Source organism: Spermophilus citellus (assembly GCF_964194105.1).
Source record: "Spermophilus citellus genome assembly, chromosome: 13".
NCBI classification, from domain to species: domain Eukaryota; kingdom Metazoa; phylum Chordata; class Mammalia; order Rodentia; family Sciuridae; genus Spermophilus; species Spermophilus citellus.
The window spans coordinates 74,889,232-74,906,173 of NC_138193.1; the positions used below are offsets into that span (position 1 = coordinate 74,889,232).

A 16,942-nucleotide genomic window follows, 5' to 3' on the forward strand; every position below is an offset into this window, starting at 1 on the left:
ATATATATATATATATATATATATATACCATCTGCACAAACCTTAGAGAGATGTAATCCTCCATACATATCTATGAACCTGGAGATGCAGTGGACATTCTCTTTCTTTATGGATTAGTGTTTCAATATGTCTCAAATTAGAGAATAATATACTGCCATCCCAAACCAAAACTGGAAAAAGTCAGATAAAGAAAAAGAACAATAGAGGCTTTTACCTCTACCTCATAGCACATGGTTTGTGGGAAAATAAGATCAAGAATTCATAGCTAGGACACACTTATCCTTTTTAGATGTCAGTTTTAGAAACTAGGAAACTGACATGTACAGGGGTTGGGCAATTTGGCTTAGATAATTAGTGTTCAAATTAAACCAAGTTTACATATAGACTGTCAAACTGGTCACTTGTATCCTTTAACTTTCTTGTTTGTCCTGCATATTGTCCTGTTTTCAGGGCTATTAGTAACATTAAGGATGATAGTCAGTGAGTGTCTCTCTCAAATGTTTAACCTAGGAGAGTAGAAACCCAACCAGTTACTTCCTCTTCTCATTCTTGCCTGTCAAAGTTTAAGTGACATTTTCAAAGTCGTAACAAATGTTGGAGGAAAAAGAAACAAACCATCACGACAATATGTTGAAAATTTTATGGTGGCTGAAAACAAAAACTGAAAAACAAAAACCAATAAATGTTGAAAAACTGAAAGCACATTTTATGTCTCTATTCCTTTGATACTTATGATGGAAGTCCTTGAAGCATGGAAGTGAAATTAAACATTTTTGAATTGCTGTTAAAAAAATCAATTATCCCAGAAGAAACCTTGATTCTATAAGCAGATCCAAATGAGCATGCAATAATATCACCAATGGCTGTGTCGTTAGACAATAGATAAATTTGTTCAAGAGTGAAACTTAAATTGTGACTTTCTACATGAATAAGAAAAAAAATGTATGAATAAGTATAAAGTAATCCCATGATTGAGTACTACAATGTTGGAAGCAAAAATAGCTTACACATGGATTTCAGAAAGATTCAGAAGACTCACAGCTACTCATTATTCTAATTGAACTAGATTCAGGTCATTTTAAGAGTAAGTCTAACTTTAGAAGAGTAATTATGAAATCTGGGTTAGATGAAGTAGTGTCAATTGAGAACTATATGCCTATCTATCCAAAATTGCTTCTGTTTTCTAGAATAGGCTTTCAATGAATACAAAATGGGAAGGAAAAAATACACACTTTGCTTCTCCTCAAGATTATTCTTCTCAAAAAATGATTTCACCTCTGGAGAGGTCTAACCCAGGTGTTAGTCGCTGTAAAAGTAATTCAGAGCTCACAAAATGAATTTGAACATGAGATTTCCCCATGTATAGGCAATTTATCATTTGGGAAGTGGATATTCCCAGGCATTTTCACATTCTCCTAGAGAAAAAGATAAAAGTTAATAATTAAGTTGTGAGATTAGTTCCCAATTCTGCATCCTATCATATTATTATTATTATTATTTGCCTGTAATCTGATAAATAGGTTTAGAAAGTAAAGGAAGCATGTTATTCAACTCTTAACAAATATTTACTGTCTTCTCTGTGCCAAATACTGATTTTGGTCACACAAGGCTTCTGCCTGCATAAATCATAGATTCTGGTGGATATTTATTTGAGGGGTGGTGGTGGTGAGGGAGGATTACATTGCTAATCCTAGTTAATATGACCAAGGGTAATAGCCTTACTTTTCCCTACATCTTCCTGAATCTTATCACCAAGACACCCAATTCACTCCTAACATGATAAATCTCTCACTGACTCTGCTCACAGTTGTCCTAACCCCACATCCTTCAACTTTGTAGTGACTGATGTTAGATTAATGAGAAAAAATGTCTAGCCACATACCTACTTTATCATGTCAGAAACTCCCAGTTCTATAAAGGTGGTTTAACTACATGAATAGCATGTTAACATTGATCAGCATTTGCATCCTTTGGATCAGAAAATATGCATTCTTTATTAATATCTCTGTCCAAAGGCTCTCCAAATATTAAAATATAAACCACCAGGAAAAATGAAAAAAAAATTATAGGCTTGGCTGGCATAGAAGTCATGGTAAGAGGTTATAACTTGAAAAATTATCCATGAAAAGCATTTTTTCCACTTTTAAAGATCTCCAGAGAAAGGCAGTCCTAAATCAACTTTCCCCAGGCTTAATAGCTCTTCTCTCTTTTCAAGACAGTATTCTTAAGAATTAATGTAATTTCTTTTTTGTTATTGCTTAAGTTCATTTTCTTTTCTTCTGTTGTCAATGGATGCTTGTTAAGTCATTGTACATATTTATTCAAAGAATAAAAGATATCATCTTCTTTACAATAATCCTTCTTCAAGATTAAGAAAAATTGAAACCACAGGCTCAGCCCTGGAAAGATGAGCCATTTATTTGATGCAAATCAAGTATAAAATCCAATTATATAATGCAGGCCTATTTTCCAAACATTTTCCTAAAATAGATAACTTTAGAACCGACACCTCTATTAGACTATGATTCAGCAATGATATACATGATCATGTAGTTTGATGTGGTTGAAATTTATAGAAAACTTACAATGTGTTGGATTGATGGCCTTTAAGTGATTTTCTCAATTACATGTATTTTCTTATGTAATTGTTATAATCATCCTACATAGTGTTAGTTCCCTTTAAGGAGGAAAACCCAGGTTTGAGAGATCATACTTTTGGGTAATGCTGGAGTCAGAACTTGAACTCAAGGATCCCAGTTCCAGAGCTGCCCTCTTAATCACTCTGAGAAATAAAGCTTCCACTCACAAATCATAATAGGAAATTCACCGGGGTGAGCTAAAAAATTCATCTCTTTGTTCATTCAATTGACCACAGGTTCAAAAGACACACCACTGTGTTGATTTGGATGACATCATAGCATTAGTCAATCAGATACAGGCAGTTTTATTTTTCCTGTTAGATAAATACATTTTTAAATTTGGATAAATTCATTTATTTATTCACAGGAACATTGACTGTGTGAAAATTTTCAGTACCTTAAAATAATTTCAAGTTATCTTGACATAAATAATTCATCCTGAAGTCAATATGGGCTATGTATTATAGAAATGTGATTGTCTATTATATGCATTTGGTAAAGAAAGGATATGATATTCTCTTTTTCTGTATGTAAAAATACCTATAAATTTAGTAAATGTGATGTGATAGCAGAGGCATGATGTTATGAGCCCTGCCAGTGAATTTACCCAATGTCTTATTTAGTTTTTCATAAAATCCTAGGACTATCTTCAAGCATTCAGAACTATCTAGTCACTTTAGATAAAGTGCCTCAGAAAATGAGCATATAAGAAAATAGGATTCCACCTCTTGGGTCCCCTTCTTCCTCCGGGAGAAGTCTTTTCTGCTGTCCTTTAATAAACTTCTAATTTCTACTCTGAAAAAAAAAAAAAAAAAAAAAAAAGAAAACCTTTACTTGGCATTTAAAGAAATTAAAAGTAAAACAAAACACTAGGAGAATGTGTGTTGGATAGATTTACAGTAAACATGACATTCCATATATCACAGTCCGTGTTACCTAACAGTATCAGCTATCAATGCATAGATGGACAACAAAGAATGTTTGCATCTTAGTTATGTGTCATGGATTTTTCTCAGAAATTTCAGGCCACTTAACATCTCAACTTTTTTGATTATTATACAAAGTACATTTGCAACATTAATATATAGACTTTAGAAGGGTTCCTATATTTTAGAGGACAAGTATATATATTTTTTAAATCCTACTTCAAATACTTCAGTGATGGAAAAACTAAATAACCTCAATACTCATATTTAATTTTAAAAGTATAATATCCAACTAATAAAACAACTACCTTTAATAAATTTAAGTGTGTATTGAAATACTGCAAATTTATTTAAATGTATTTGCACATTTATTTAACTATTTGAGGCAGTCTCTGTGCCTACGCCCACACATACAGTATCTGAATTAAATTTATATTCAATGAGTTGATACTTGAATTTTATTTATTTGAAAAAAGACTCCTTTACACAACAGAATTAACTAACATTTTGTTCTTTTTTATGATCTACTTGCAAATTACATGAACTAATAACAAGTTCCAGATATTAAAATATGAAATTTAGTTTCTCACTGCTATTCTTTACCCACAGGTTGTATATAAAAATAATGATGTAAGGCTGGAATTATCTCGACTTGCCAAGCAAGGAGATCCCAAGATGAAGATCCATGGAGTGGTGGCATTTAAATGTGAAAATGTCGCAACTTTGGACCCAATCACTTTTGAAACTCCAGAGTCTTTTATCTCTTTGCCTAAATGGAATGCAAAGAAAACAGGCTCCATATCCTTTGATTTCCGTACAACAGAGCCAAATGGCCTCATTTTATTCAGTCATGGCAAGCCAAGACATCAAAAAGATGCCAAGCACCCACAGATGATAAAGGTTGACTTCTTTGCCATTGAGATGCTGGATGGCCACCTCTACCTCCTCCTGGACATGGGGTCAGGTACCATAAAAATAAAAGCCCTGCAGAAGAAAGTGAATGATGGAGAATGGTATCATGTAGACTTCCAGAGAGATGGACGGTCAGGTAATTTATCACTTTTCTATGCTGTTTATCTGCTGAAACATCCCACCAAACCCCTGCCATACTTGAAAATTAAAACTAAGACATAGGAAAGATTTCATGGATCTCTCTCTCTCTCTCTCTCTCTCTCTCTCTCTCTCTCTCTCTCTCCCCCCCCCTCCCTCCCTCCCTCCTTCTCCCTCTCCCTCTCCCTCTCCCTCTCCCTCTCTCTCTTTCTCTCTCTCTCTCTCTTTCTCCCTCTCATAAAGGAAATGGTCTTATTGTTTCTGTTTCACATAATATAAAAATCATAAGGAACTAATTAATCATCATAGTTGCACATCAAAACCCAAATGCTTAAATGGCTTCTAGAATAGTTTCATGAGTGAAAATTTGTTGGATAATCAACTGCCGATTTTTGCAAGAAATCTAATCTTGAATTTGGCAAATGACAAATTTCAGGGTTCTTGTATTCTCAACTATATCTCATGTCATTGGACATCTGGAGGTACAGGTTCTGGCAAACATGAAATACCAAAATATTGGAGTGATCCACACATAAAATCCTCGCTTTGGAACAACACACTTTTATCCTAAGTGGATCTATAATATTGAAAATGCTTTAATCTACTAGTGTTCAGAGCTCTGCTGCCTTTCAAATACTTTTCCTTTGGACCTTTGAAATTCTCCCAGTATGTATTTGTTCCTCTGGCTTCCTTCCATTTCCACTTATTTCTCTAAGAAGGTAAAGAGTAGCAGAGAAAATTTCCCTGCAATAATTTACACTGAAAAATTAGGTAGTTCCTTAGGGAGAATAGAGTTTTAACAGTATGCACTTTGAAGGGAGAAGATCATCCAGGCAGAGGAAAGGACCTTTGTGGTAATCCTGATAAAGAAGAGGAAAGATGGGAGGGAGAAAAGGAGGGAAAGAAGAAGAAAGGTAGAGAAGGAAGAAAGAGACAAAATATCTGTTTTTAGTTTAAAACTAGAAAATATTTTTTAAGCTCTTCACCCAGTGCCCTTATCATTCTTCTAATTTTTAAATCAAATTACATTATCATAGAAGGTATCTGAATTTAGATCTATATACTGCCCTGCTCCCTTTTCCCCAACTCTCTCATTTGCTTAAATATTAAAACCCTACTTTGTATTTTCTTCTAAATAACAATGTAAGCTTGGCTAAGGCATTTTTAATGGGGCTGGGTTTCTTCATCTGTAAATCAAAGTTGGAAAAGACTCCATTCAAACCCAGTGATGGGGGAGTCTACAGTGACAAGGTGGATTCAATATTTCTAAAAAGCTTTCCAGATAATTGATGATTCATCGAATTTGGGAACTACATATCAGATGCCAGTTGGTGCTTCTTTCAGAACCAATAATCTGTGGTGGCCATCCTGTTTCAGAAAGGCCATGCTGAAGTCCTGGGCCATTCTCTCCTTCCATCTTCCTGACTTGAGCTCCCTTCTCACTCATTGACTTTGGTTTCTCGAGAGTGGAACTGTCTCCTATATCCCTATTACCCAAGCTTTTCTCCATGTTTATTGATGAAGAAGATTGTGTTTTTGCCCTTCTAGAAATATATTTCTCATGCAATAAAATTAAGAAATGGAAAATATGAGAATTGGGATAGCAGAAGGAAGGACAGAACCCATTGCTCTGATCTGTAGGTATCTTGGAAACTCTGTTTCTAATTCAACTCTCTAGAAAGTTAGTCCCCTTCAATCTTCTCACTTTTCTAGAGAAGTCTGCAAATTTCTGAATTCCTCTTTGTTTTTTCTGATTAATTTGAAAAGAGTTCTTGGTTTTTTTGTTTGTTTGTTTGCTACCGGATATTAAACTCAGGCGCATTCAACCACAGAGCCACATTCCCAGTCCTATTTTGTATTTTATTTATAGACATGGTCTCACTGAGTTGCTTAACACCTTGCTTTTGCTGAGGCTGGCTTTGAACTCCTGATCCTCCTGTCTCAGCCTTCAGAGCCACTGGCATTACAGGCGTGCACTGCTATACCCAGCTGAAAAGAGTTCTTGATACAGAAATATAATAATGGAATGTCTCTCCCTGGCTCCCTCCAACCTCTCTGCCAGAGTTACAGCTGATTTGCTACTTAAGAACTTTTAAGCAAGAATTTAAAGGAGGGTGGATGCAGAGCTAATCTAGCATTTTCAAATATTAGGCTATGGATGATATAATTTGACTTAAGATATACCTAAAATGAAATTTTGAAAAGAACTTTCAGTCATAGATCATTTTAAGTCAGGTTTTCTAACAGCTTAAAATAGAAACAGAATATATCAGAATCAGTAGACTTCTTTTGAAAGTTCAAAAAAGCAAAAAATACAAATGTCAGATCGGTTATATTTCATTCATTAGGTATTTTCATTCATTAGGTATATGAAAGTAATATATGGTTAATACCAGATTGTTAGTAAATATAAAAGAATATAAAGCATAAAACTATCCCTTGTTCATTTGATAACACATAAAAGAAAAACAATTTAAGTTTTTTACTGAAGTACCTTATAAGGAGAAAGTGGCAATGCAGTTTAACAGATAAATACCTTAGTCTTCAAGACAAATAAAAAATATAGATATTTTTTTCTGTTTAAGTACTTTATTTTATCCAAACTACCAATAGTTTATTACCTACACTACTTACATCTTCACTGGAAAAGGTCAAAAGCAGATAATATCTACTTTAATTTACAAAGTTCATTTCTTTATGAGAAGAACAGGAATCTGTTCTAAGAAAGTTTTATTCACAATCTAAAAAATAAAACCATGATTTTTGTTGTCATCCCCTGGAAAGGTTAAGTTACTATGCTTGGTGGTGTTTTCATGGTAAAGTACTTTTATGTGATTAAAATTTCAGATTAGTGAATTGGAACGAACAATATAAAAATCAAAATTCATTCACTAAGCCAAATTTTGCCCTTTACTAAATTGAAAAGAGGAGAGAGAGAGAGAGAGAGAAAGAAAAAGCACACTCATATTATGTTGGCCTAGCTCAAAGGAGTTTAATGTAATTTTAATAGCTGCTGCTGTTAATATTTTATATATAGTATTTTAATTAAGTTCTATATTTGCACACTGCATTGGTTTGGTATAGAACAGCCTTTTAAAACTTGAATGAATGACTCTGCCAGTTTTTATTTGACTTAAAGAATATTTCTGATTTTAGCTGATGTCATGCTCAGATTCATAGTTCTGTTAAAATTAAGAAACATTACAAGAAATAGTTCATTTTACCCCTTCCCATACCAGTTATATTGAGAAGGCACATGGAAATTATTTTTCATAGAACAGATAAAAAGCACCGCTATGGCAGGAGGGCATGATGAAGGATATAGCTGTTGATTTCCCTGGGATACTCCTTAGCTGAATATTTAAAAACACTTTTTAAAAAAAATCACATTACCTCTGCTATTAAAGTAGAGGAAGCACGAGCCTGAATTACTTTTTCTGGTTTTGACCATTTCAGTTGACCATACTCATTAAGTAGGAATATAATGAAGCAATGATCATTAATCTGATATACTATAATTATTGGTTATCTTGTTCAGAGTTATAGTTTAATTAAGACTTGGTGGGCATAACTGAAATTTTAATATACTTCAAATAGTTTATGAGGGAAACCCATCTTTGAGAAAGACTATCTTATTTTTTATATATCCACAGTTTCTGGTACTTTCTTGGACATAGTAGTATCTTTGTTTTTATTTTTTTAAAAAAAGGAATGAATACAAATGGATAACAGTACCAAACAACTAATAAAAATAGCAGCATTTTTAAATTTGAAGGATAATAGGACTCTTTTCATGTAAATGCAACTTTTTAAAATTTAAAATAAAATGTGTTCAAATTGCGTTGCTTCTTAAAAGCAGTTTATATAATAAAGGCTAATAAATGATGTCCTTTTGCTGATACATTGCCATCCTCCTCACCCAGACAGGTAAAATAATACCCTGAGAAAATTAAATAATCATTAGAGAAGTTTATAAGCCTGGTACCCAAAATGGCAAGCTTTCATAGGGATAGGACTTCTTTTTCTGCTTGTTTATGTGATCTGTATGTCATGTGATAAACATGTAGGGTAGCTTCCTTGGGAGGAGTGGGATATGCAGTCACAGGAAGAATGCTAGTGACAAGGAAGACAATCTTCCTGGCCAGTCATCTTTCTGATGGTCTGTCCTTTGACCCTTTGTCCACTAAAAAGGGTATATGAGCTCCTTATTCCATAATAAATCTTATCTTCATCTGAATACTTTTCTGAAACTTCCTCATGTGGGATAAAATTGGTTGTATTAGGTCATTTCTTTTTTTTTAATATTTATTTTTTAGTTATCGGCGGACACAACATCTTTGTTTGTATGTGATGCTGAGAATTGAACCCGGGCTGCACGCATGCCAGGCGAGCGCGCTACCGCTTGAGCCACATCCCCAGCCCGTATTAGGTCATTTCTAACCCATGTCCCTTCTTCTATTCTGAAACATGAGAAAGAGAGAGGTACTTGATTCCCACACATCGTCCAACACTCTGGCCACAGCTGTTTCTGTGCACAATATAGCTTTCTTTCATTGCCTTCTCAGTCTAGCACCAGTGTCATTGGAGGCCAAGTGGACAGAGCAATTCAAAATTTCAAATTTCAAATTTCAGATCTTGCATTAAGTGGGAAAAGGAAGAATCATACAAAATGCAGGCATGAATTAGTTCTAAGATCAGAGTAGATAACTTAAGTGCTGTGAAAAGTAGGTATCTTCTACAGATAGCTTAGCTACTAACAGCAAAATTCTAAATTGTTCAGTTAATAAGTATAATTGAAGAGGCCTGTTGTTTTTGCAAACTTTGCAGGATTTAAGCATGCGTATTTTACCAGCCCCTCCTCTTCCAGACTTCCTTTTTCTCTCTCCTTTGGTTCCAACCCCAACACAAAACAGTTGCCCAGGTATTTAGCTAAAGTGTGAATTGTGCTACAATTAGGATGAGGTTAATGACTGTTTTCTTGGGCGGAAATACTGTTTAAATTTATGTTAAGCTCTTTGGCTCAGTCAAGGATATCCTCTCAAGTATTTTTATAGCAAACTGCCAGTCATTTTTTTTTTTTTTTTTTGCAAACTATCATTACACATTGAAATCAAAGAGAAAACTCATTATTCTTGTCAAGTTCTGCTTGTGTACAGCAGGGTATAGCGGATTGTATCAGCGGTTATTCATGGGTAAGCCTACATTTAATAGCTAAGAAGCCATTGAGATTTGAATTGAAGTCATAGAGTTCCAGTTTAAGAACTAGAAATTATAGTGGGAAAGGCACAAGGCTCTCTCAAGAGCACATAATTAGAGGTTTATAGTAATCACTGTTTGAAGTGAACAGTACTCTCTAGCTATCTATTACCACCACTGATTTCTGTGTGTACCATTGGTGGTTCACCATACTTAGCTATTTCTACTTGAACAACCATTAGACAATTTCTCTGTTTAGGTCTTGATTTGGACTTTCCCTCTGACTATAAATGTTCCTCCCATGTTTCTACCTATTAACCTGTTGCATATATTGAGATAATTTTAAGTACATTTCATAAATATACTTTATTTTGTTTCCATACCCATAAACCACTACTCATCAATGGGAAGGCTGAAATATCTTTTCAATAATTTGTTAATTATTTGACCAGATGATCAGATGAAGTCAGTTTTGCATGAAATTTTTGTATTTTATTAAATTAATGCTCATATTTTGTTTATTCTGAATATGTTTAAAGAAAGATTCATTTATTGTCTTCTGCATGCAAAAATAATTTGTATTCATTTTTTTCAGTCTTTGTTGATATGGACATATATTTTATGTAGCTCCAATTAAAGTATAAAGGTAATTTTTCAGGTTGTTTAATATGATGATACATGTTCTTTTTACTTGATAATATTTTTATCGCAAACTGCCAGTCATTTTTTTTTCCCGCAAACTATCATTACACATGAAGTCAAAGAGAAAACTCACTATTCTTGTCATGTTCTGCTGTGTACAGCAAGGTAACAAAATTTATTTTTTAGGGTTATGAAATTGGAAACTAAGATGCAAAGCAGAGCTATGGAGAGGCATCTTAGCTAGGCCCCCAGGCTTGTAGGACTCAAATATATTAAAATTCCTAAAGAAAAGAAAGGAATTTGGACAAGCCTTGTCAGTACCCATCTGAGCACTGCCTTGAGGACTTGCCTATTTCTCCACTATAGGGATGGAGGTAGGGCATCTTAACTAAGGTGAGGATTTCCAGTCATTCCAGGCCAATATTACTATACATTTCCTTATCTCATGTACTTTCCTTATTCAGAATCCATGTTCCCCAAACACTCTTTTAAGGTTTAACACCCATTAGAAGTCTAATTGCAGGGAAGGGAGAAAATAGATCAGTTACATATTCAAGGGTAATCTGGTTCCTCTAAAAATGACAATTTTCCTCATGAATGAATAGGTTGTTTTTTTTTTTTTATAAATTTTGTACCATATTGATAGGGCTACATGGGAAGTAGTCCATATCCTGTGTTAGGTTCATTCTCATAGAGAATTAATAACTTGGCATCTATAATTTATACACTGGTCTTGTGGACTTGGTAAATATCAATAAAACCCTGGGAGATGAAACCTTGCTCTATAAATATATTGGATCTCCTTTTTGAGCTTGCCTGGCTAAGTGGCAGGTCCTAGAATATGGCATTACTTGACCATACCTAGCCCCAGTGATTCACAGTGTAGAAGGCCGAGGGGAAGTCAGTGAAACTTCTGAAAACTAATCTTCCAATTGTAAAATTCTACTTGATAGATATTTACAACTTCCATCATTCTGAATGATCATTCTTAAAATGCATATGTGAATACAGGCTGGTGTAAAGGTGTATGTGTGTTTGTGTATGCGCATGTACATAACCCATGGTTTAAGACATGTTTGATACATGTTTTTGTATCTGCATGTACACAATACATGGTATGTATTTAATAAATGAATTCATTTATGCTGTTGGTGAAAAGTTCAGGCATTTCAACAAGTACATAAGTAAATCATAAGTTTCCCTTTATCACACACTTTATTTGGTGTTGGAAAATTCCCAGCTGTTTTTCTAGAAATCAATGTATCAATATATATCGATACATTGATTTAATATACATATATATATATAATTGTATATTTGCTTTTCTATATAAACAAGATCGTACTCTACCAATTATTGGGTACAAAACTTGAGAGATTTTTTTCTATGCTATTTGTTCTAGTTGTATCATGTATTACTTAGTTTGAGGTCTTTTTTTTAATATTTATTTTTTAGTTTTAGGTGGACACAATATTTTACTTTTTTGTTTTTTTATGTGGTGCTAAGAACCGAACCCAGTGCCTCACGCATGCTAGGCGAGCGCACTACCACTTGAGCCACATCCCCAGCCCTTCTTTTTTTTTGTTTTTTGTTTGTTTGTTTGTTTTTTTGGAGCTTCTGGGAATTGAAGCCAGGGCCTTGTGCATGCAAGGCAAGCACTCTACCAACTGAGATATATCCCCATCCCTTACTTAGTTTGAAAATGATAATATTTACTTAATCATTCTTCTGTTGATGACCATTTAATTTTCTTCCTTTTTAAAAAGTCAGTGTTTTAAACTGATTTATTAATGTCTTCATACATAATGTCTTTCTGTATAGTGGTCAAAAAAATCTATAGGATAAATTCTGAGAGCCCAAATGGCTGATTTAATTGTATTTTTAATTTAAAAATATAGTAACAGGTTAATTTTGCTAACTAGTATTTCGGTTTACATTCTTATCTGCAGTATATGAAGTGCCCTTCACCCTTTACTCTGGCCAATATTAGATATCAAACTTTTAAAGTTTCTTCTAAGATTTATTTTTTTACATATAGATTTATTCCTTAAGTTTTCAGCTCACTGGTAAATCCAAGTAAGCAGAAAACAAAAGATGATAGTGTTCTTTTTGTTTTCAAATGAAGTTTATTTCAGTTATTTCCATAAACCTAATACATGGCATTTTGTTTTTTTAAAGATGAAAAATTTCAAAGGACAAACAGAAAAGCCCACTAACAGCTCATAATTCTCCTAACCTAAGATCCCTATTGTTAATGTTATTGTTTGTTCATTTTTCAAACAATTTTATGAGGCTATTTATTTTACATTTTGCATCATATCATATTATTAATGTATCATTCTGCTTTTACCACATTGAGTTTTTAATGACTTCAAATTTTTTAATAGAATAAGAATTCTATGTAACTTTGTGGAATGTGATTCTTTTGTATAGTGGGAGGTACAGTGGAATTATGGATGAATAAAATTGACATTTAACTTAAAAATGATTTGAAGCAGCAATTGCAAGATTTTTATTCAAAATGGAACTTCAGTGTCATCTTGTTGATTCTCTTATTTTGCACAAAAGCCACAAGGAGGCCTAATGAATATGTTTTTTGGCTAAACTTGACAACTAGTTAGTCAAAGAGCTGGAACATAAAAATCAGTTTCCTCTCACCAGGCAAAATCATATTCCATTGCAGAAAATTGCTTTCTACCCTTCATTTCCTAGTAATTTAGGCTCTTATAGTAATTTAAAACTAGAAATTAAATGAACTTATTTTAAATCTTATCTTCACACCGTGTTTCTTGTCAACAAGGAAACTAGTTTTAGAGTAGAATAGCCATGTGAAATTGAATGGAGGTAAGAAAAGGAAACCCCAAGGTTGTGAAAACCTTTCCAAATTGTAAAGATGTTTTCTACTTTTAAAACTAAGAGCATTTTCAATAGTTTTTTCTCCATTTGCATACAAATTTACACAACAGAATTTCTTATTTATGCTTTTGAATATTCTTAAATATATATTAACTTCTCACTTATAAATTTTTTATTCTTTTGATTATATCAATAGCCATAAAAATGGATTAAATGTTAGTAAAATGTAATATGGTTTCTACCTTAAAATTATAAAAGAAATATGTATGTATGACCATCTTTATCTCTAATTGTATTCCTTTAAAAAGTAGCATAACGGGCTGGGGATGTGGCTCAAGCGGTAGCGTGCTCGCCTGGCATGCGTGCGGCCCAGGTTCGATCCTCAGCACCACATACAAAGATGTTGTATCCACCGAGAACTAAAAAATAAATATTAAAAAAAAAAATTCTCTCTCTCACTCTCTCCTCTCTCACTCTCTCTTAAAAAAAAAAAAAAAAAAGTAGCATAACATAGCAGGGTGCTTTGGAGTCTTAAGTATTTAGGCATGAGGCACTAATCTAAATAAATCCCTAAATATGAGTAGTTTCAACAAATTTTAACAGCCTAAATATAACAATGTTTTTATAAAGTTTTGATTTAATTCCGTGGAAACTTACAAATTATTTATGGTGGAAGGTGTAGCATATAAATTAATCAAACTACTTCAAAAAAAACATATCAAGATAGGAGGCTTGCCTGGCTAGAATTCAAAATTAAAAATTCAATTAATTCAACTTAGAGGGATAAGCCAATAATATTTCCAGGTTTTCATTTTTTCTTAAAAATTTGTTTACTTCATTTATGCCATTGTGAAATTCCCATTTTCTGTTGATATATACATCTTTGTTCACTACTCAATTGCATTCAATTATCAATGAACAAGCTTTAAATATTCATGTGAGGTGTTCTTTGTAACCACTGCCTTTATACCTCAATTATAAAGAAATGAACACTTGGGAAGCTTAAGATTTAAATTTCACTGTGCTCATATGTATCTGTTAAATTGGTTTAAACTAATTCAGATTCTGTTATGACTCTTTTGCTCAGGTGAATATGTCCTTGGAATCATGTCCATAGTAATATCATTAAGAAGATGTGTGATTCAAATCCCTTCTCAGAAATAGGTATAGTTCAGGACATTTGCACACATGTAGGTTAAAATAGAAATATCTGTTTGAGTTTGACTCAACAATGGAATTTAATTATCATTTCAAAGGGTCTTTATTACATAAATCTTCAAAATATAAAAATAATTGTTTCTATTCCAACTTAAATTAACTTCTACTCTTGATTATTTTCCATCTCTTTTTTTTAAAAGAGTCTCTAAAATCCAACTGTTTCAGAATTAGAGAAAACAGTGTTTGGGTTTTTTTAGTCATTTTCCTTCATAATAATCCAATGAATGATATTTGATAAACACATTTGCCTAATGTAGCTCCTTAACTTTGAATCCAGGAATCATAACTGTTCTTGCTTTATATATGAATTCAAATTAGGATTATATTCCCTTGCCTTTTCTTTCCATGACAATTCTACAATTGTCTCTCAAAAGGTCACTAAGGAACTGTGGAGAAACATACCTACAATACACTGTCAGTGTTTTCTCAACTATAGGTTGCGATTTCTTCGTTGCTTCTGAAATCAATTTGCTGCATTTGTTTTAATAAAATAATATAATGAGAAAGTAAATAACAGAATGTCTTAGAGGCAGTAGAGCTAAGTTGTTTTTTTTTTTTTTTTTTCCTGTTAAACTTGTTCCAGTGTGTGTGTTGGGGGGTGGGTACTTAGCTATGTGAAAACTATGATCTTTTTGAATTTTGGCACAAAAAAACTGATCTAATGGTAAAGTTATAGGGAATATTTTACTGTATCCTTGTCAACAAGCATATTCATAAAAAAAATCTGGACTTTCTTACAATAACTTAGCTCAAAGCGGGCACTAACACACCATAAACAAAACCTAAGAGACGCAGTCTCTTGTGCTCACTGTTTAACTGCTCATGGATGACTGTTTGAAATACCTGAGAGAAGTTTGCCCCTGAGAGTGTGGACACGGTGCAATGAGCTATGGACACCAAAGGGAATATAGAGAATGGCCGCCCAATTCTCTTGTCTTGAGAATTCCCCAAGCATCCTTTTTGTCAGAATTATAGCATCCTGAATAAGGACAAAACTTTTTTGCCAAGTTTTTTTTTTTTTCTTTCCAGAGTTGAATCAAGCTTGTTCCATAAATAAAGTGGGAATCAAGCTTGTTCCATAAATAAAATAAAGTGGGAATCAGGAGCAATATATATATTTTTTTCAACTCTATCCCCACTCTTGTAATAATCTGTCATAGTTGCTTGCTAAGCTCTGTCTTATAACAATTCTCAGCAGTATTTATTTTTATATCAGATTCTCAAGGATTCTACTGATTCTAGGAAGCCTTCTTGAACGAATTGTAAAAGAGTAACATTCCTCCCTCTTTTGTCTTAAAAACATAAGTCACTGTTCACTGTTCGTCGTCCTTTGCTTCAAACATAAATATGTGCTGTTTAAAAATCCATCCTTCCTTTTGTCCTTAAGACTAACTCTTTCTCATCCCATTCTAATTTACATTAGTTGCTACAGAGGGTAGGAAACTATCTGTGGATCCTCTTCTCAGGTATTTTGGATAATATTGTATATAAAACTAGTCTTTAGAAATGCACTTCATGATCCGTCTATTTAAAAGATAAAAGAGTCACCATTATCTCTTAATCTTATATGTTTCATTTCTCAAATGATAGTCCTTATATTTTTCTAAGTAGGATTTTATGGAGCCTTCCATGTTTATGAATGAAACTTTTCTTCTAGACACTGGCACAAATCTGAACAGTACAAATGAATACTTCGTCCTTTTCCCATCTTGCTGCCTCCCTTAGAAATCCCTATTATGTTCCCCCGTTGGAAGGCCAAAATAGCAATGCCTTTGAGTGTTTCTCCCCTGGGAGCTTTTACCATTTCTTTCTGTGAAAATCTAGAGAGACAATTGTCCCCTTAATGACTTGGCCGCCTGGGCCATCTCTGTTACTGGCTTCTGTGTCCTTCTCTTTCACAAAGACAGATCCCATTATGCAGTCCAGCTCAAGGAGGGAATTCCTGGCCACAAGGTAGGGGCCAGAAGCCCCATGAACTTAGTGAGACACGTGGTGGGCTTTAGGAATTTTGTGAAACAGCTAAAACGTGTTTTCCTACCCACACCCACTCCTTTTCCTCTCATTTGTGTGCCACTCTGTGTCTCCTGGTAACTCTGGGGTCTGCTCCTTAAATCCCCAAGGCTCTCTCCCAGCACTCCTGCATGCATCAAACCTTTGCTAATTTCTTCTCTCTTGTCAGACTCTGCCTCTTCTACATTATGATTTAGACTTAAAACATAAATCTGGTGTAATGTAGTTAAGGGTCCATGTGGTGCCCTGTGTAGAAATCATATTTATATCTTTGTTAAAATTTTTCTGGAGATAGGATATTGCAGAATATGTGGCCATCTGACAGTAGACATTTACATTTTCATCAGAAAGTGCTTTCAATCTTCCATTTCCCCCAACCATGGATTTTACATATTTCCCTGACCC

The 16,942-nt window shown here is 33.7% G+C and overlaps 1 protein-coding gene across 13 annotated transcripts in view; it reads left to right on the forward strand.

Annotated features, from left to right (window-relative positions):
- Positions 1-16,942, forward strand: part of NRXN1 (neurexin 1) — a gene marked incomplete at its 3' end in the record, with an annotated part of 1,087,855 nt that overhangs the window by 487,192 nt on the left and 583,721 nt on the right. For all 13 annotated transcript variants that reach the window (XM_081265427.1, XM_081265433.1, XM_081265434.1 and 10 more), the window contains one exon: positions 4,175-4,613. In XM_081265427.1, coding sequence (XP_081121553.1) covers positions 4,175-4,613 — 439 coding nt within the window. The remainder of the gene's footprint in view (positions 1-4,174; positions 4,614-16,942) is intronic.